This window comes from Psittacula echo (assembly GCF_963264785.1).
Source record: "Psittacula echo genome assembly, chromosome: 15".
Classification (NCBI taxonomy): domain Eukaryota; kingdom Metazoa; phylum Chordata; class Aves; order Psittaciformes; family Psittacidae; genus Psittacula; species Psittacula echo.
The window spans coordinates 5,221,584-5,243,587 of record NC_137751.1 but is presented as its reverse complement, the minus strand read 5'-3'; the positions used below and the strand labels follow the sequence as shown (position 1 = coordinate 5,243,587).

General features: G+C 46.4%; 1 protein-coding gene across 3 annotated transcripts in view; it reads right to left on the bottom strand.

The window, feature by feature from the left end:
- The window catches only part of ACACA (acetyl-CoA carboxylase alpha), a gene marked incomplete at its 5' end in the record, with an annotated part of 100,579 nt that overhangs the window by 5,631 nt on the left and 72,944 nt on the right, over positions 1-22,004 (bottom strand). For all 3 annotated transcript variants that reach the window (XM_080630174.1, XM_080630175.1, XM_080630173.1), the window contains 7 exons: positions 5,563-5,675; positions 6,111-6,288; positions 11,461-11,596; positions 12,073-12,169; positions 14,719-14,815; positions 17,126-17,252; positions 17,928-18,071. In XM_080630174.1, the coding sequence (XP_080486300.1) occupies positions 5,563-5,675; positions 6,111-6,288; positions 11,461-11,596; positions 12,073-12,169; positions 14,719-14,815; positions 17,126-17,252; positions 17,928-18,071 (892 nt within the window). The remainder of the gene's footprint in view (positions 1-5,562; positions 5,676-6,110; positions 6,289-11,460; positions 11,597-12,072; positions 12,170-14,718; positions 14,816-17,125; positions 17,253-17,927; positions 18,072-22,004) is intronic.

Sequence of the window (22,004 nt, the reverse complement as noted above, 5' to 3'; positions counted from 1 at the left end):
GTCTTCACCTTTTTCTTCCCTAATCGTAGCAAAATTGCCTTAAACAAGGTGAAGAAATGCCCTGGGAAGCACTAACACCAGGGTACCAACAGATCAGAGTCAATTCTGAAGGCAAAAGCAGTGGCCAGGGCCTTGCCAATCCCCACCCCCCCCCCCCAACCAGACCCAGTTAAACCAACAAAGCCCACTTTCAAACCACACATAAGGGGTATTTAACCTAAAACGTTCCCAAATGCTCCCTGGAGGAAGCTGGCAGCTCTTGCCTACCCATCTCCCCCATCGTCCCCTCCCTGGCCTGTGTCCATCTCCCCATGGGGTGATTCCAGCCTCCCCATCCCTGGCTTTGGGGGTTACAAACTCCTCCTAGTGCAGAGACGAGCTGCAGCCAGGGCACAGGGACCTGCACACACGCTTTACAGCCTGTGATGGTGGGAAGGTTTCCGAGGAGCTGCCCTCCCCATGTAGACAAATGCAGGAGCTGCAACAATAAATCCCAGCGATCCCTCTCCAATGCTGAATATCCAGTTACACTCCTCTCCAAAAGTTAGAGGGAAGCATCACAGCAGGGAAGCATCATCTGAACTGTTTTGATTGGTGCCCCATTAAACAGAAAGGGCTCTGAGCATCCCCCGTATGTGCGTGGGGCAGAGAGAGCCCCGCCAGCAGCATGTGGCCACCACTGAGCCTGCTGCAGTGCAGGGCAGTGGGTGCTGGGATAAGGCTCCTGCAGGTGAGAACGGCTGGGCAGGACCAAGAATCACGGCTCCCATAACATTTAGTAGCAAAATGGTTTTCTTCAATACAACCAGTTTAAGAGGTCAGACAAAAAGACTTCCAGAAATGTTACTGCAGGTTCCCTCTGACTGCAGAGAGCCAGGAGGCTCCGGAGTCAATCTGATGGTTTGTGGTTCCTAAGATGGTAAAATGGGGGAATTTCCTCCCTCACCCTCAGCTCACAGCCTCAGCCAAGCATTTACCTGTCCATTTTCTTGCCCTTTCCTTAAACATGCACTCAAAGACCTGGGCAAAACCCAGCGTCAAGGCCTCTGACCCAACTGATCTGAGGAGATGGATTCAACATCAATAGTAGCTCTTTCCAGATTTAGGGAATGGTTTGTGATGGAAGGGAACTTAAAGCTCACCCAGTTCCAACCCCTGCCACGCACAGGGACACCTCCCACTAGAGCAGCTTGCTCCAAGCCCCATCCAACCTGGCCTTGAACATTGCCAGGGATGGGCAACACCTGCAACTATAACCCCCCCCAACTCAGATCTCACCTTTCCCCCTCCTCTGCCTTTAACAAAGCTCTTGCCAGGCAAAAATTCAGCCAAGGCAGCAAGAAAGGCATCAGAGTGGGGGCTGCCCAGGGACACATCAGCCACCCCAGCCCTGGGGCTGCTGCAAGGGGAGCAGGAAGGTCACCAAGAGCCCCTCACGTCCCTGCACAGAGCGGCAGCTGCAGATTGCTGCTTGTTTCTTTAAATGAGGCTGCTTGTAATTGCTTCACTAAATATTCAGCAGGATTTATGTTATAAAGGTGCAACAGGAAACAGCAGCGAAGGTCACACATGCCCATGACATGAGCTTGAAATATCCTTGTACAACTGCACCGTGGGATGTTCTGCCCTGGTCCTTTCCACCTCTGTGCTCCTGAGACCTCACACTGGATCACAGCAAAGGGGCAGGGATGCAATGTCAACATATCCCTATTACGGGAGGAATCCAAGATGCCAGTGGCAGGAGGGAGCTGACAGAAAGCAGCACTTGCTCTCCTAGACTCATGATGGGGAATTAACAACAATTTAAATGCAGCAGCGCTTGCATACAGAAGCAGTTACTGGGAATCAGCACCTATGAAAAGACAGAGTTACAACTGCGCCGCCCGCACTGGTCCAAGACGTGGTGAGCGATGGAATCGCAGCAACAGCATCCTTCTTGCTTGTTGCTCAAGAGGACAACCAGCATTTTGATTAATTACAACACTGAACAAACCAACACCCCCCAAACCCAGAACTACTGGGCTTGAGAGATGTAATTTAACTTTCCATGCTAAAGCCTGGAAGGAGGCAGGAGGGGATGGAGAACCTCAGGCACTCGAGAAACGAGGCTGGCCCCAGGTCACCAGCAAAGTCCTTGCCCTGTGGTACAGTCAGATCATAGGAGCAGCCGGAGGATATTCCCACTATCACAACATGTATCAGGTGATGAACAGGCGCTTCCCTTTATATGAGATAAATACCCAATAGGAAGAATATAGAAATGTAAAATCCAACCCTGCTCTAACCGGAGCCCTTTTGCCATTGCTTTCCTTCCTATTCCCCCATTTTTGGCATGCATTCTGTTGTGCCATGCCCAGAATCCCCATGACAAAGCTGATTTTCATTCTGCTCCCACCCGTTTTACTCTAATTGTAATAAATAAATAAAATGGAATCTCTGTATTCCTAACCACAGCCCCAGGCTTGCAGCCTGAACCCTTTCTAGGCAATTTCTAGGCAATCACTGCTTCCCTTGCACATGGACTTGCACATGGAGCCGTGCTCGTGGGCAGGACCAGGGCTCTCCTTCCTTCCCTTGCCCTCTGCTCCTCACTGTTTGCTGGTTTGTAATAGCACAGCTCCTGAGTGACATTTTAATAAAACATGGGGCTAATAAAACATCCCAGCGACCGCACTAGAGAATTGATAATGAACAGATTTATGTCAAATTATTCAATATCTGCCAGCCTTCCCTGCTCTCACACTCCTCAAGTGCAAGTCCAGCCCCAGCATCTCAAGATGCCTGCAATGAGACCACTGTCGCCCCCATCTCCCCACTGCTCCTCAAGACGGAGAGCATCTCCCTCTCCTCTGCTCTTCAGCAGCTCCAGGGAGGGATGACAGCCACTCAGGGGTTAAAGAGAGGCAGTGAACCCCCAGCTAATGAGTAAGAATTCAGCAGGCAGTGTAAGATAAATGGAGCTTTCTCTGCTTCTGCTGGAGTCAGCATGAACTGCGGCCCTGCGGCTTGTTTGTGGCAAATGGAGTGCGCGAAATATCAAAGGGCAGTGATCCAGAAGAAGACCGACTTTGACAAATTTTAAATTGGCCAGAAAGAAAACCAGCAAAAAAAAAAAAATATATAAAAAAAATTATGCAATTCCCTGTGTCCTGCAATCCCTGGCACGGAATTAGCGGCAAAACAACTGCAATGATCACCCGATGTTGGGAGCAATTACGATCCATCTAAGTGAGATGCCTATCAGTGACTGAAGCTTTTAGAGCTCTGGGTATGTACAGTTGTAAGTGACTTGCTCTCATGTTGCAGTCATTTTAATTAAAGTCTATGGAGTTTGCTGGGAGTAATTACCCTGTAGAGGGAGAAGGGAGAAAAACCTCCCTGAGCAGGCTCCTGCCTCCTCACACAGCGCTGGGTTGGATTTGTCGGGCTGGATTGTGAGACTGGTGGCAGACAAGCATCTCCCCTTTCTCCCTGTGTTCTTTTCCAGTGGTGCTGGAGCAGGTCCCACTGGTGTGACTCAAGGGTGCTCTGCAGGTGTCCTGCACCCACCGTGGGTGACAGACTCCATGGAGGGGCAACTCAATAGTGACTTAGTGTGTGGGTCTGTTCCCCCCTTCCTCTACTGCTCCAGCATTTGAACACCATCAGCCCTCTTTGCGCCCACAGCCAGTGGTTGCTGCTGGGAAAGGACTCATGGGGCAGTCCCTGCACACAAGACACTGTTTCCATGCAGAGGCAGCAGGTTGGTGAGTGAAGGTAAATACTCTCAGCAAGCAGTGCTCCCGCTGTAGTGCCATTTATCTGCATGGACCGGAGCTGACTGCTCAGCACATTGCCTGCTCTAACCACACATCTGATTTCTCCTTCCCTTGGAGCCTTGATCACCAGGAGAGGCAGCTCCCCTGTGTTGGGCACGGAAGTGTAGCTGAGTCCTGACTGTGCACGGAACTCCACTTTAAACAGCCCTTACACTGCAAAGCATGAAACACCTTTGGAAAGCAATTGTTGGGACCCTGTGCTGGGTCTCAGCAATGCGGTGTGCTCACACTATCTGTTTAACATAGGTCAAAAGTGAGGTCTGGTGAAATGAAATCTCCTTGCTGCAACTACAAACATTAAAACTGGGTTTTCATTCGAACAGACACAAGCAGGTGGAACACCAGGTCCATCCTTTTGGGTACCCGTGTCCCCTATGTCACGCAGTAACACACAGCGTACACAAGCAAGACCTGAACTCAGATAAAACTGCTGCTAACCCTGCTTCCTGCCCAGAAAGCAATTGGCACAGGGAGAGAAAACAAAGGTGTCAAACACTATCATTAAAAAAAGAGAGGAAAATGTCTTTGATGCTATCAAAGACCTCAGTAAGAGCCTGGTGTTCAGTGAACAGCCTCATTCCCAACACTCCCCACACCCCTCACAATTATTATTCTCTTCCCAAGGCATATCAGAATGGTTGTTTGCTGTATAAGTTGTTGCACTGCCATAAATTAAAACAAGCCCAATAATAAAATGTAACTGCAGCAATAGCCACGATTTATCAGTCATTTGCAGAACAGTTTTCCTCCTGAAGGATCCCAAAAGGCTTTATAAATTCAAACCATACCCACATAGCAGGCTTCTTCCACTGCTGAAATGGAGTCAATTTTGGAGGTAAAAAGAGGCTCTGCAAGATTATGCTCTTATAGTAAGAGCTAGTAAAGAACTATTTAAAGAGTCTATTCCCCTGAGAGAGCACATATCTGATATTAAGTGCATTTTGCTGAACACTCTCTATTTGGGGCTGTTGGGTATATACCAGGTGCTGGGATCATTTGGAGCAGAGCACAGCGATCCCACACAGGCAGCGATGTGCCAGTCACTGAGCACTGCACATCACCCGGGTGTTACTGAGGAGGGGAAGAGGATGTTTTATTCTCTTGCAACTCAAGAGCAGACAGACATCATCACTCGAAACTACCTCAGACACACAGTGATAGTGCAGCAGCCCAAACTGTCTTTGGCTGGATTCTTAGTTACACCAAATGCAATAGCACCACAATACCACATTAGCCTGTGGCAGGGGGCTGGAACAAAATGAGCTTTAAGGTGCCTTCCAACACAAAATAGTCTGTGATTCAATGATTCTATGAAATGAGACCAGCGGAAAGGTCGGCCCATGAGCTTTTAGTGAGCCGAGCAATTGCTCAGATAGAAACTAGACTTGAGCATCTGTAGTAAGGGTTTGTTGTAAGACCCATTCAATTAAAAAAAGGAATCAGTTCAACAAGACACTACGTTACACACAGCCCTGGCACGCTGAACACACATGGAACCAGAGAATGGTTTGGGTTAGAAGAGACCTTAAAGCTCATCCAGTCCCAATGCCTGCCACGGACAGGGACACCTTCCACTGGAGCAGGTTGCTCCAAGCCCCTGTGTCCAACCTGGCCTTGAACACTGCCAGGGATGGGGCAGCCACAGCTTCTCTGGGCACCCTGTGCCAGTGCCTCAGCACCCTCACAGGGAAGAGCTTCTGCCTAAGAGCTCATCTCAATCTCCCCTCTGGCAGCACTGACGTACCCAGCCGCTCTGCCAGATGGATGTAGACGGGGTCCACTCGCCTCATGGTCTTCACCAGATCCTTCCTCCGGAACTTGATTTCTACCGTCCCCTCAGGCTCCAGGATTCCTCCTCTGATCAGTGAGGGGAAAAGAGAAAAGAAAGGCACTTTCAGGTCATCAGACAAGGGGAAACACACAGTGGATTGGTTCAATGTTGGCTAGAAAGTGTGTAAGAAAAGAAGAGGGGAGGGAGACAAAACAAAGAGAAAGAGAGAAGAAGAAAGAAAGAATCTTAGCTATTATTTATCCAATGCACCAAACACGCAGCAGGACTCACAGAAAAATGCCTACCCAACAAGCAATGCTCTCTGGCAGTCTCATTTCAGACCACAGGTTTCTCTGTCTCGCTTCTTTTGAACAGAGAAGGAGGCAAGGACAGAGGTTGCAACTGGAAAGTGGTCAGGTCCCTCTAGCAATGAACTGCCACACTCTTAATGGAGAGCTTCTCACCCAGCCATGCATGGAGTGATGCTGCAAGGCAGGAGGCGGTGGAGGGAGCTGCCATACCTGCTCTCTCGGTCCGCGTACATCTCCATGTGGCGGGGGTTGATGGTGGGGTCAATGACAGCCCAGGACCCTCCCCTCAGCTCTGCTTGAGGTGGGATGTAAATCAGCACAGGCTGTCGATACTCTCTGAGGCCGTCCACAATGTAGGCACCAAACTTGAGCACTTGGTCATACATGTCTGCAGAAGAAGGACATGGAGTTTGGAGTCAGTGTGTCAGTGCTCCAGCCCTGCCATGCTGGTCAAACTAGGAAAGAAATGGAGTTATTGAGCTCTTCCATCCACCTCCTGCTACAACACTGCAAGACCCAGGTGTCTTTATTGGACCTGGGCAAGACTTACTACCTCCATGTAGTGTACCTGGCACATTTCGTGGCAGCAGACCTTTTACATCTCTTTATACAAATGAAGTGTGTGGGGAGGGCTGTGACTCCTCTCTTCTTGCATTAGAATTTGTTTAAGGCATTTTGCTCCAGCTTAATAAGAACAACTCCTCTGTGTAAAGACAGTGCACTGAAAATATCAGCCCCAAACGTGATTTCAATAAAAGAGAAAAAAAGGAAGGCAAAAGAATTTGTATGAGATGATATAGTTTATAATGGATATAGTTTGTAAGGGAAACAGGCACCCTCGCATATATATATTTTGTTACATATAATTATATAGAGAATATCAAATCAAATATACAAGAAATGAAAAATACTTATTAGGATCATCTAATCCATCTTTTTGTTCACACAGGACCGTATCCTCTGTTTCTTTCCCAGTGCTTTTTAAAGCTTCCATTTAGAAATCCCAGACACTAAATCTACTACTTCTTCAGGGGCATATCCACAGCCAAACAGATGAAGTTTCCTTCAGTATTCAACCAAACTTCTCATCCTTCCCCACCTCCATTCATTTCACTTTGCTCCTCCTCCCATCACCCTACATAATCTCTCCATTCCTTTGGGCTTGCTATAAATAGCAGTAGGCTTTAGAGTGGGGTTTTTCCCTTAGACACACTATAGGTGTTCATTTCTCACGTCTCCCAGGCCTGTATTTTCAATCCCCTTCATCATGTTTGTTCTTTGCTCAGCATCTCCCAGTTTACCTCATTTTTTTGATTGTTAAAATACCAGTGCACAGAGCAGACAAACTAAACATGTCACATGTATGTACCATACACACAGGCTTGCCATCAGCGTTACATGACTGAGACACTTCCATACATCTAAAATCCTTCATCACTTGAGAAAACCATCATTACTGGGGAAGAAAGAGACTCCAGCGAGGTCCCCTTGTCCTTTAACCCTCACTTTAATGTTAAGCATTAATATGAACATAATTAAGTACTTAAATCTTTAGGAAATACACACAGCTCTATATACTACACACAGTAACACATATAGAGCAAGTGAGAGGTGTATATAAACTGTGTGCAGATATATATATAAAGTGTGTGTGCATATACATATTATATATATGAAAGCACCATAGGCACTGACGTGACCTCTCCAGTTCATTTCCAAGGTCACTGTCCGAGTACCCAACAAAAGGAATTCCATGTTATTTAAGGAATGTCAAATGCTGATGAGGAAAAGAACAAATGACTGCCTCTAATTGCGACTGAACATTAATCCTGGCAGAGACAGTGGGGACTGAGAACCAAACAAACCTCTCAACCTTTTCCTTTTGTCCCGAGTGAAGAAAAAAAGGCCTCAAAAGGGGTGACAAATTTATTACTAATTATACAATTATTTTATTATGTAGTGCTAGTAATAAACTACTTCAAGTACTTTCAGCTAATTCCAGTGTTAAGAAAATAATTGCTTGATTCAAATTATTTTAACAGAATTAATTCTTTACTAGACATTTTTTACTAGTGCTACATAATAAAATAATTGTGTAATTAGCAATACATTTGTCACTCCTGCCAAGGGTATATATTTTACCCAGGTTAAGGGTAAAAAGCATCACTCCTTGTTTGAAGAAGGCAGAGAGGGAGGAGGAGCATTTGAGAGGAAGAACTTGATGCTTTCCATGCACAGCTCCAAATCTCTTCCAGGTTTACCTGGCCTTGGCAAGGTCAGGGAAGTCTTTCTGTGCCCACAGGACTGGACTTTCAAAGCTATCCAGCAGCTATGTGGTTCTGTGCACAGTTACTCCTTTGGGGATCCTGCAATACAGCACTTCCCAGAGCCTTAGTTAATATTTTATATATGGATTTATGCCAACCATGGACTTCTGCACACTTGGAACCTCCGCTGAGGTCCTGGCCCTGCTTCTGCACTCCTAAGCTCCAGATACGCCTTAATACTTCCACATCTGTCTGTAGGGCATCTCCCCTTATGGTAACTGCTTCCACCACGAAGACCAAGTCCTGCTCAAATAAGGAAGAGACAATCAACTGAAGGGTCCCTGTGGTGCCACATGCAGCTCCAGGCCATGGAACCTGCTGAGCTCCAGAGATGAGCCAAGGGGAACTGAATGCCCACAAGCTACGGAAGGTTCCTGCTCTTCTGCAGGGTTCTTTCCTCCCCTCATCCCGACTGCTCAATCTGCCTACACTTACCACGTCAGCAAAGTGGGGACTCTTAAAGAATGCCTTGGTAGGTGCAGCTTTATAAACTGTTAGTACTGAAACTAACACACTGTTTAAAACAAAACCCAAGCACTTCCATCCTCATCTGCACAGCAAAGAATTCCACACACATTTTAGGCGCACGCTGTTCTTGCAAGGAAGTTGCTTATGTTGAGACTGGAAAAATGAAATACTCTATTTCTGAGCCAAATTTAATTCTTGTGTTCATTTAAACCTCATATAACAAGCCACTTGCAACACAAAAATGCTGCAGGAGTCCTGGAGGAAGAGCAGGGGTGTCTGGTTCCCAGCGCACATTCCCATTCCCTGCCTGCCTGCTCAGGTGCAGCATGCATCCGTGCCTACTACACACAAACATGAAAGCTGCTGGAAGCTGTTATCACACTGGATGTGTAAATATTGGCCGTGGGATGCATCAAGCATGCTAGAGAGACTGCAGACAGCTTTCTGCATCTCCATCGTGTCGGGCAGCGTGCCCTGAACTTCCAAAGCTGGAACAGATCTCAGCAGCTTGGCTGGATTATCTGATAGGACCTGAAGGTAAACACCAGGCACATAGTGGCTGCAGACACGTAATGTCCCTCCTAAACCCATTAGGTACAAGCAATACCACTATTCAACAGCCAGGTAATCAGAGATTTAAACCAGCCTTTTCATTCTGCTGCATCTATTATATATATATATTTATTGTTATTTATAACCTGTCCCAGGAAAAAAAATAAGTAAGACATGAAAAACCAACTGCGAGTGACCCTGTAGCACAAGCTGCAGTTTAATGTCCTGGGGATTTGCATGCTATCAAACTATTCATGCTATCAAACTATTCATGCCGAGCCCAAGACCCTGGTGCTAATTTCCAGTGAATTTCACGCTTGATGTCTCCCCGTCGTGGGTCACTGCCGGTTCGCCTAAATAAACCCCTTCCAAATGGCTCCTCCATCTAAATATGCCAGCCAGTTCTTATAATTTAATTTTGCATTATGCTGAAGAGCCTTCTGGCCAGAGAGAGCTCGTGGGGGAAACCACCACCACCGTTGTCATCCGCCTTTATTTACGTTAGTTAGTTACTTATTTGATGGCTTGAATTAGACCTCCCTGGCCGACCAGGGAAGAGGGTTGATTTTTCTGTTTCTCTCTTTTTTTCCCCCTCTCCCCCTCCACTAATGTCAATTTTCAGCATAGCGAGAGCTGTCTCTAATCTTTTCCTACTCATTACACACAATTTTGGAGTCATTTTACCCACAGTGCAGTCGGCTCCTGGCAGTGTGTTTGTGTGCACTGAGGGGTGGCATAATTGTTTATTTTCCCTCTCTGCATAATCCCCAGCCAGCACTGAAACCAAACCTGCAAACAACTCCTCAAGGAGCACCAGGAGCAGCAGGAGAGACCTGCACTTGCTGTGCCAGCCCAGAGGCAGGAAAACACAAGGACCAAGGTGCAAACTACAACGGGTCCTCCTCCTCCTCCCAGCTTGGCTGGAATACGAAGGGTACGCAATATAAGTATTAGCATCCTTGTAGTGCTTTTTCCACCTTGGGTTTCTGGTCCCAACTCTAAAGCTAAGCTCAGTTTATAGAGTTCACAGAGGAACTCAGCAAAGGGTACTGGCAAAGCTGACAAAGCTTAGTAAAACAAAATGATACCAACCCTTGGCGAAGTTACATCAACAGCTTCCCCCTAAGCTGTGCTGTAGGGAAAGCAAGTCACAAAGGGAGTACAGCAGCAGCACATGGAGCAGAAACCAGCCTGAAAGGTAACAGGTACTTCCCAGAGGAAAGAATTTTGCCATCTTTCATCTTTGCAGCTGCAAACTCAATGGCATTGCTTTCTGCAGCTTCTGCCTTTGTCACCCTGTGAGTCTGTCCAGAGCAGGAACTCTCATCGTGTTAGTGCATCTCTAACTCCTCTCCTGTGTTGGTAACTGCCACATGTAGTAAGAGGCTGTAATCTTTTACTTATTTAGATTTTACAGTATCAATCTCACATTCTTGGCACTTCACGACATTGAAAGCAGCAATCTGGTGCAAAATGTAACTGCTGGTACATTAACTGAGCAGTTTATAGCTGCTCACTTCCTCTGAACATCACCACCACCAAGAGAGTCAACTGGGAGACAGTCCTTGATAGGACAACATTACAGTGGGAAGAATCATCAGTGAGACAGTGTTGACAGAAGACACCTTTTTGATAGGCAATGTTGTTGGCTTCCCCAGCCCCACGTTTAAGCTGAGGCAGAAGGATATAAAGCTCTTTGAGCAGGAGTTTCCTGAGCTTAGTGTTTAACTAACCCAGTTTGGCAGCTGTAAATTCTCTTAGGAACTAGACCATTGTTAACATCCAATTACCTGTTCTCACTGCAGATTAGACTCGCCTGGACTCAATCTTCAAGGTCTCTTTCAATCTAAATGATTTTATGATTCTACAATTCTATGATCTTGCCAGTTCCTGTAACTGTGTATGAGGTTATGGAGAAAAATACAGTTGCACTGCATAGTTTGGGAAGAACTCGATACCAATTTGCACCTTGTATAGTCTGTGTTATTCCTGCTACCTGCCTATGAAAGACAAGACACACACGCAGAGGGGAGGAATGAAAACCTTGGTCACCACATCTGCTGCTGCATGGTACGTCCCTTTGCTCTGCAAGTTCACAGGTACAAGCTGTCAGCACAGCTAAGCCACAGCAGGGAACAGCAGAAGTGCCCTGGGCAGTGAAAGACAACCCAAACTAAGGACAACACCAAAAGGGGATCCAAACTGATGGTTACCTTTCATCCCACCAGAGAAGCCTCTCCAGTTTGCAAAGACCATCAAGGGCAGCCCTTCTCTGTTGAAGTCATTGATAGCCTGTGCAGTCTTGAAGGCAGAGTCAGGGAACCACACCTGACCAGCCTGCTGGATTATCTGTTGGGAATGGAAAAAGACTGGTAAGCTTTGAGATACATTCATGTAAGAGTTAGCATAAAACCACAGAAATAGACAGAACAAGAGCTATTAGAAACAAGAACAAGAAATAGATAGAACAAGTGGAATTAGCAATGCGGAATGCAGTGCATGAAATGGTTGGGATCTGCTTTCCCACAGAAAAATCAGGACAATCCTTTTGTCACCACATCATTTAAGGCCAGGTTGGATGTGGCTTTGAGGAACCTGGTCTACTGGAAGGTGTCCCTGCCTGGGGCAGGGGATTGGAATTACATAGCCTAAGGGAAGCAGGACTGTTGGGGAATGTGCAGTCACTCTTCCCAGCAACTACCAGGCATCAGCACCTCATCAAGGAACACCTGTACTTTCTGCCCCACATTTCGGGGTGAAAAATCCCATCAAGGTAAGTGCCCTTTCCAGAGGACAAAGAAGCCCTGAGCACACATTCAACCTACCTTGGCCTCGGAGTCCAGGTTTGCAGGATCTGCAGGGATGCTGAGCTCCACTGTCCTTGTTTCTACGGCAACAACTCCTACAGGTATTCCTCCCAGCCTGGGCACAAGCAACACAAATCAAAACTCAGATTTCAACGCATTATTTCTGATTTGCACATCAAATACACACGAGGGACAAGCAATGGAAACAAATGGTGGGAGCAGCATTCCCTCCTCTTTGAAGAGTTTAGGCATGTGGCTGGAGAATTCCAGAGCGGAAATCACAGTTCTCAAAGCAAAACCTAGCCCTAAAAACTAGCACATACCTCACTAAAAACTCAATAGAATGAAGCAAAGCCCGAAGTTTGAATGATATCAACTGCACCTTCACCACCCTTCACCTGACAGCGATACCCTTGACCATGAGAAATAAGCACGAAGACCCCAGCCTTCCCAGGCCCTGCTTTCCCAAGAGCTGGCAGCCGAGGAAACACATCCGCAGGCAGCATGTCTAAGTAATGCTGATGTCTCAGCCACCCTAAACCTGCTCTGCTTACAAACACTCCCTCTCCCAAGAGGTTAGGGTGAAAGGTGGGGACAAGGTTTGGGTTTGCCCTTCTGCTGTGGGATGCTGCAGGGGTGGGAAGGGTGCAGGGACACCAGGGAGGATTCTGAGCTCTGCTTTCACTGTATCTAACAGCTCCTGTAGACAAAGAGCATCTTTTGCTTGTGCTGACAAGTGCTTACTCCCAGGCCGGGAGTCCCAGCAGAGCCAACACTCTCTGCTCAACCACCTCAAGTTGGATGACATGGCTGCAGGCAGAGAAAGTGACAAGGCCCATGTGCACATGGGGGTTGAAAATATTCCCATTCACTATGATTAAGAGTCTGCCTAGAAACCCGTAATTGCAGAAGCCGTCTTAAATCGGTAACTTATAACTTCCATATTAGGGCCCATGTGACCTAATAAAGAACATCTTTATCCAAGTATTACAGTTATTTATTGAACTTGAAAACAGCTCAAAACAACTTCTGTTTTCCATAATACTTCATATAAATTTTATCAGGCTAGCACATGAAGATGCTACATCTTGTTTTATAGTGTGTCCCTGGACAAGTTGCCATAGAATAATAAAAGACAATTTACAGCCACCAGCACACATATTCCAAACATACATACAAAAGATGAGTTTTGGCAGCACTTACAGTAACAATCCCAGAAGAATACACTTGGATTTGTTTTTTTTCGAATGCCACTGCTTTTGAAAGAAGTGGGTTTCATTTGTGTTATATATACCTGTTATGTGAGAGTCCAAAGCAGCTTGGAATTCGTCACAAGAAAGGAAGCTGAGAACGGGCCTGGACAGAGCTCTTCCAGCTTTGCCAAATCATTGATTTCCCCCCATTCCCCAGCACACTGCTTAGCATAAAAGCCTTTAAATAATTATAGGACCTTGTGAGATAAAACTTTAGAGTGTCATACGTAGATAAAAATATCACAGTGTATCAAAAGGTGGCAGAACATCCCAAATTGTGGGGCCATGTGTGCTACCATCATAACAGAGATAAGAAGCAGCACTGGTTCATGGTGATGCACCCTGGTTAGAGCCTCAGTGTGCTCTGTGTTTCAGGAGCAGTGGTGCCTTTCCCTGTCTCCCTGCTCTGGCAACCAAACACAGCATCACCAGGGACATCCTGGTGCTACGGCCAGTCCTTGAGTCACTGACTTGGTGAGGCTTGAGGCTGATGGAGTGAGCCCCCAGGGGTGGTCACTGGAATTCCAGAGGGAATTCCACCATTATCAGGTGATGTGGCTCTGGATTGTTGGCACTGTGATACTGACAGTGCGGGAGGTGAAAGAAATACAAGGTTTCTCTTTAATGCAGACTTCTGCTGGGAACTAAGGCCCTCTGAACACCATCATGCACAGGCACGACTGTATCTCATCAAGTGTAACACCTGCAGCCTCCAGGATCCCATTCAGACACTTCAGGGTTTTTTTCTTCCCTCTCACTTGCTTCCAAAGAAGGAAAAAACCAAAAGGCTGACAATTAACCAAAGCCACTGACATCACTGAGGAGCTGGGAGTTGCTGGAGGCAAGAGGATGAAGCTCTGTCTTGAGAGGAGAGCTGGCTGAGGAGTGACAAAGAATAAGGATGCTGCATCTGGACAGCTCAAGCACTTGTATTGGAAACTCGAGGGAGATAAATGTACTGCTTCTAAACGGCTTTACTCTGAGAGGAAGCAGACAATCATATCAGGAAACTCACAGTGCCATTAGAGGGGGGCAAAAAACTAAAGCAGCAGCTAGGAAAGAGGTGGTTGAGGGGGTTTTGAGCCCAGCTCTGATCTGCATCCTCCCAAAATACAGGATCCTTTCTCCAGGCTTCTGCTTCCTGTCAGCTCTGAGGTCACAGACCTGCAACACTGCGAATGATCCATGCTGGAAATGTTTACAAGGCACGGATCTAAACTCTAAGCCATGGGGAACAGTTTAGAATACTGCAGCAAGGTGAGGGGAAAGGACTCCCTTTGGGGAGTGTCCTGTTCAAGTAATGACTTATTTTGACTTACAGCCATCAACTTCCAAAGGATGGTCCAGAAAAATGCAAAACACAACAAAAACCTGATTTCTACAGATGTCTAAAACACCCCTTAGAATTTACCTGGCTCTACCAACCACTACTGTCTGTGCCCAGGGCTGCATGATCTCCAGGAATGAGCCATTGTCAAAGAAACCACTCAGCCACTGTCCTTTTTGACCTAAAGGGAAAGGAACAGAAATGGAAACATCAGGGGACAGAAGCAAAAAAGAGGCAATATCAAAGCAGCAACTGCAACTTGCTTGGAAATGCCAACTGGAGGAGGCAGCACTGTCTCTTTATTTATTTTTACATAGATTATAATACAAGGGAACATTAGACAGCTGAGCATTTGTCTGCCTTCAGCCATCATGTCTTATTTCATTTGCTAGCCTGCATAAAGACAGTAATTTATCAGCAAAAGCATCATTTATTGTTAAACGATGGGGTTCGGATAGCAGAGGGACTTCACATGCCTTTAAATAAATAACTGTTTTTTTCAAGACACTGCAAACATTTGTCAAAAGCCAGTAAAGTCATTAAAGATGGCTTTCAAAATGCTTATTTCTAGTTGGAAACTTACTTCACATTTCTTCCTCTCGATTCTGCCTCATCTTTCCTTTAAAGAAGGAATGCTGAAGAAATCCAGGAACTAGACATAGAAACTCCTACGGTATTTTAAAACCAGACCACACATCTGAGCATGTTTCCCATGCTTCTTTTAGGAAGTCTGATATGAAATATTCCGATACCAAAAGCCTCCTTGCTCCCCAGAAGACGCCTGCTGATGCACCTCTCCCTGAACTCAAGGATGCTTTGGGAGTCAGCATCCTGGAGTAGACCATCTGCTCCCAGACCTGTTCTCTTGCAACTTCCTAATGCTTGAGAGAAATCAAACTGTTCCTGAAGAGGACATTACCAAATGACTTGTCTCATACGTCAGATTCTACCCTGAAGTCTGAGGCCTTGAATACCCTGATCACGCTACTATGAACTAGGATTATTTGCCCTTTGTAAAGCCAGTGCAGTATCAGACTTGGGGTTCCTCCTGCATAACAAACTCCAATATTGCCAATACCTCTTTTCCAGGTCTTTTCCAGCCTAGCTGATTCTACGATTCGATGATCCCCATGTGCACGAACATATCTGTTCACTAATAATCCACATATATTCCTGCAGATAGAACTCTCGGGATGCCAAAGACCCTATGAAGGAGTTAGGCCTCAGTACGCTGACCTGTGCAGTGCACGGCAGGCAGGAACACCATGGCAAGAAGGTTTTCCAGTATTTCAGCTTGGCCCCTGCTCCAGTGAACAGGTAAGGCCACGATGAAGAGCTTTTATTTGGGCTGACTGCTGATGCTGGGCTGGGGAATGACAAGTCAGATGTGCAGACAGCTCAGTGCAGTCTGTATAAGCTGAACAGCCCAACATCAGGGCATTGGGCTACTCTATCCACCCAGACAACTACAGAAATCATAACTCTCTAGGACACTTGCTTCATGAAGCTCAGCAAAATCCATTAACCAAACCCCTCCTCAAAATCCCTTCCGGCTTCACCCCTTGGCACACAGCTTCCGAGGAATGCTTTCATCTGAACAAGGACCTCTGCTTCTGCAAACCCAAGTCCAAAACCAATTAAAAAGTGGAGATCCAAGCAAGCTAACCTCTGCTGACTTAAACAGGATGGAGAGTGTTTTATCAAGACCAAACTTGTAATTACTGTGTTCTACATTCCTTGCCTCTGTGGCCCCACTGTAAAATGTGACCATCCATTTTGAAATTATCTCTTTATCGTGAGCCCAAAGCTGATGGTTTAGATTCTGGCCTCGTGTTGGGCGTCAGTTTGAAGAATATCACGGCAATATCTCCTCTAATAAATGGCTTTAACTTTTCACCTAGGAGATATCTGCTTTAACTTATCACAGGGAATCATCTGCTTTCCTTAACGCTTCCACTAAATTAAAACCTGAAGTCACTCGATTCGGGAGCCGGCGTTGGCTGTGCTCAGACAGCTGGATGAATTACTGGAGAGGGGCTGGAAAAATATTAGCCAAACCCAGAAAACTTAGTTTATCACAAATCTCATTTTAGCCCCCCAAACTCATTAATAACAGCAGGAGGAACGGTCACCCAGTTGGCAGCCTGGCCATACGCAGGCTGCACAACGCCAAAAGCAGGCATGGGGGTTCAGTGGTTTCCAGGGTTTCCAATCCAGTTATTCAGCAAGATCTGCAGGAATACTGTGATTCCTTCAGTATGCAGCCTCTGTGAATATGCACCTTCCTCTGAACCATAAAAACATCTATAAAAGTAACTAATAATTGTAGGCATCCTCAAGCACTCAGAATTTGTATGCTATTTTCATATATTATATTCAAATTGTTTAGAACGAATCACTTGCTAAGCTCTGAAGTATATCTGGATTGCAGACACAAAGTCCTGCAACAAGACACATTCCTGAGTATCCTGCCCACCAAAGATCTACGTACTTGGATTTGGATTGGGGCGCCCAGCCAGCATCCAGCGAGGATCATAAGGAGTCTTGGTAGGAACAAACTCTATGGGTCTGTCTATAGGGTCCTTGACTTTGAGGATGGGAACAGGGCTGTAAACACTCTAAGGGAGAAAGAAAAACATTGAAGGAAGTCATTCATTTGCATGGCTTTGCACCAAAAGGACATGAGCAGAGTCCTCTTTTTCCCCCCATGCTGCACAACCCTTCACCTGATGGGACTCCAGAGGCTTGGCAAGAGCCTGGAGAAACTTCCAAGGTGCTCCATACTCTGCCAAACCTTTGGCATCATCTGGCACACACTAATTCATGTGCCCTTGAACTTCAGACAGAGCCAGAATTAGTGAGGGGTTGCAATTTAATTCTGAAAGGTGCCCAGGCCACTGACTCATTCCATGCACTCTTTCCTGAAGGAAGGTGACCTGCCCGTTCTTGCTGCCTTCCTGGCTGCAGAGCAGCTTGCACTTATACATCAACTCCTACAAATTACTGCCTTAGAGGGGAACTTTTAGAGTCTTTCCAGTAGGAGACAATCCACTGCTTACAGAAAATGCTGCTGCCCAGAGTAGTGAGGGCAGCACGGCAGGGGAGTGATGTGGAGGTACCCAAGGCAGTGCCAGGCTGCTCCACATCCCAGCTCCTGCAGCACTTTAAGACAAAAACTACTTTGTTAACTTCAACACCAGAATGCTTAAAGCCTAAGGCATGAGCCTAAACCACTTTGCCAGGGACCATACAAGCACAGGAAAACCTTGCCCTCCTGCAGGGCCAGGAATTACCTTTGGCATGTAGGAAAGCCACTGCAGAATAGTGTAGACTCCTTCAAAATCATCACACACGGTGCTGTGCGTCACTCCGTTGTTGTGCATGATCTGGATCCCGCCCAGCTGGTTGTTGGAGGTGTAAACTTCCCGTCCAAGCACCTTTTGAAGGGAAGAGGAAAACCATCAGCGGATAGGATGTGACAAGGAGGTGCTGGCTAAGGAGATACATACAAACCCATCCCTGCAGCAAGTCATGATCACTTTGGCACCAAAGGATGGAGCGAACAACTTGCAACAGCTCTTCCCAAGCCCTTATGAACAGTGATCCCCAAGGGAATAACACAAGTGGAGAAACTGAGGCAGGGGGCAGCAATGAAGCTGATACATGACAAGGTCTCCTGGGTGCTGACCCAAGTTCACTAATTCAAACTTGCTCTAAGACAACTGACAGGATGGACCCATTTAAACCTCTAACTTGGGAAAAAACACCGTGCATGAAGACAGGGAGAGCAAAGACAAAGCCTCACCAGCTCCTTAGAGAGACTGGAAAGAATAAGCTTCTGCTGGGCTTCTAATTCTCTTGCACAGCTCCATCTCTAATCTCAGTCCAGGCACCGCAGCTCTTTTCTCATTCTCCTGCTGTCTCTTCCCATTTGCCCTCTCCCTGACTGATACACTGATCTCTCGGTCACTTGGCTTTCTGCTCCGCTGAGTCCATATTACTAATAACACCTCTGCCACGGCCAGTTTACCTCATGAAGGCAGGAGCACATCATTACAAAATAAACTCATAACTTTGACATTCTAGCAAATACATGCCGTTTGTTATTTTTACGGGTTGAGTCTTTCTAACAGGCAGAGGGCATTACCTACCTGCTTCATTTAGATCTTAAAGAAAGCCCTCAAACACACACAGCCAACCTGCTCTCCCCCACCAAACCACCAGCAGCTTGTTTTAGCAAGAAGGGCTACCCCGCGCTGGAGCCCAAGGGAGCCTGGTCCTTATGGAAGGGATGCTTGGCTTCGACTTCATCCTCATCCTACAATAAGGGCTCAGGCCATAGCTCATCCACCCATAGTAGAGCAGAACTCCTCATGTCTCAGTATTTGACCTTGTCTCAGGATGTGAGCTTTTAGGCTGAAAGTAAAGAAGGTGCTAAAGGGATATGAAAATAGAAAAGTTGGATCTGGTTCTAAAGCTCCACTGAACCACTTGGTTTTCCTCTGGCGCAAGCTCAGTTTATCACAGCTGGGGTCACGGAGTCACTGTGCCCATCTAAAGCATTGCCTTGAGTTGTTGTAAGGCCCAATGCTGTCATTGCTAACTCCCAATTCATCTTCTTTTGGTGGTCTGGTGCTTCACAAAACTCAGCATCTTACAAGCTCCAGATGATCCTCACAAAGCTCCTGATGTCAGATGTCAGCTGAGGTTTAAATCCAGAAGACACGGAGGCACAGCAGTTATGCAGTAGCTCAAACACTTATAAATCAATGTCAGCGCTGTGGTTTTGCACAGAGACGTTCCTGGGTCTCCGTTCTGAGCTCAGAGACCTTCATCTTCCCCTAACACAATCAGTGCCATGAAAAAGCATGGTAAAGAAGACAGCAGCATAGATTTAGGTTCATGGAAAAGAAAAAGCACAGGCCTCCAGATGCCAGGCACAAGCCTGCTAAATGCCTTCCACAGAGGAAAATAAAAATAAAGAGGATTTAAGCTCCCCATCTACGAACTAATGCAAACGTATGTACATGCAAAATGGGCCTCTGCTGCTGCTTATCTAGAGACACTGTAGACAGCTTGGGTTTACCACTGTTGACAGGCAATGAAAACAGTCTAATATACCGCCTGCTCTCGCCCTTAAATCCCTTTTTGGAGATCAAGATAAATATGCAGCTCCTTTTCCCGAGTGCTCCAGACATTCCAGTGAAGTGGAGGAGCGGGGTGAAGGGCTGTGCAAATGCAATCCCTCTGCAGTCCTGAGCCAGCTTTGTATTTACCCATCTGTGTTTGGCAGCAGAGGCCACCGAGTCCCAAGCTGCAGGTAAAAGTTGGACCGATAAGTGCATGCTGCCTTTGTTCAGATGACGCGTATGTCCACACGTGTGTGCTCAATGCAGCAAGAAGGACACGTAATAAGGGCACATGCAAGCTCTGAATCTTGACTTAAGCCCAGTCCAAATGCAAAGCAAGCCGCTCCACTCACTCCCCAGCACAGGCACTGTGCAGATAAGGGGTTAAAGAGGCATTTCCCACAGATGCTGCCAGGCTGGGTGCTGGTCCCCAACCTGCTCCTGCCCATGTGCTCCTCAGGAATGATGGGAGATCCTGCCAAGGTGTTCCACACATAGTGCTGCAGACTGCATTGAGTGCCAGAGGTGAAAAGGCACTGAAGGGCCAGCCAGCTTATAGACAATGATCGTTGGGCTTGAGAAAGAAATGAATGCGATAGCTCATCCATTCAGCTCTGCTAACCACCTCATCTCTGACCTCAGAGGACTACATTTTTAAAGGCTGACAAGTAATTCAATCTCCAATTAACAATCTTAAATGGTGCAATGCATATTGCTGTATAAATGTTTCAGCAAGAAAATATCCAAGGGTAAAAGAGAGCACATCTGCTGGAGAAGTCCAAACCTGATACAAGTAAAGGGACTCAGATGTTCCTCAATAAGACACACAGCAGAGGCACAAGTGGATGTAGAAATGATTCTATATTGCTAAATCAGTAATGCTAGAAAGAAACTCATAGGAGAAAAGACTGCATGGGATTAAATCCTCTATCTGATATGACCAGGATTTACTGAAAGGGAAAACTTCAACCCTGAGAGGTTGGAGTGACCATGAAGGTCCACTGAGTCACATAAAGCAGGAGGTCAGAAGTGGAAGCAGCACTAGCCCAAGGTTTACAGAAGGCATCAGTTTAATGACCAAACATGTGCATGGAAGGTTAAGTTTGCAAAGCAGGTCCTTCCTAGCAGGAAGGTTACTGGCACTCCAGGGAAAACAGAGGCAGCTGCAACAGTCAGCTGCTGGAGAACTGAGATCAAGAATGGTTCAGCAAGAGGGGTGGGAAAGACCAGGTTCCAGGATTTAAAGCTCAGATACACAATAAACATATACCTGAATCTTGGCACTATTGACCTCTGATTTTGGCTAAATCTGATGGCCAAAATGGACAGAAAAGAGCAGCCAAACAGCAACACACCAGCTTCTGGCACCAGGAAATGCGCTTTACATTAGAACTGTTACCACTCCATGAAAGCTCAGAAACCTAAAACCTGGTTTTGTTCACCTATAGTGTGACCTGCTGCCAAAGGAAGCAGCTGTGGGTTGGTGGCCCCACACGGAGACCCCAAACCTGGCCATTCTGAGGTCTCTAGTGAGGACCCCTCATTACCACTATAGGAAACCACATTTCTTCTGCCTTCAGAGGATCTTTTAGGAAGTACAAAGAAAAGCCAGGATTCTAGCAGCCTTTTCGGCCTTTACAAGACCATCTTCAACAGGTCTATAGGCATGCTGGATGCACATTAATCATCTCAAATCCATGATGCTCAGCTGCTTTCTCTGCTCCATTGCAGAAGCTGGTTAGTTGAGACACTCCCTACAAAGCTGCTTTGGCTGCAAACTTGATTGGCTCCTATGTTTTGTCAAAGAGGAAAGATGTGAAAAGATGACAGCAGAGGGCTTGAATAGGAATCATTAGGTAACATAAGTGCTGTCATTATGCAGAGCCTATCATGTGTTTATATCAAACAGAAGTGCCAGATTTTTATCCCAATAATTTCAATAATTGCAATTCCCATCCCACCATTCATATTATCTGCCAGAAACCCGAAGCAGAAAAGGCACATGCACATACTCTAAAGAGCCTCCTTTTCATAAACAGGCAGAAATGAGGGGAATGAACATCTCATCAGAAAACACAATGTAGGAACTCAAAAGCCCACTGCCATTATGTGCAGTCAAGCCCCAAGAGATCTCACCGTTTCCATGCCCATCACTCAGCTCTTCCCTGCGCACATACCATGTCTTTAGAAGGTAAAACAGCAGTGCTAGATGGGAGAACCAGGAAGAGCCCAGCTCCTGCA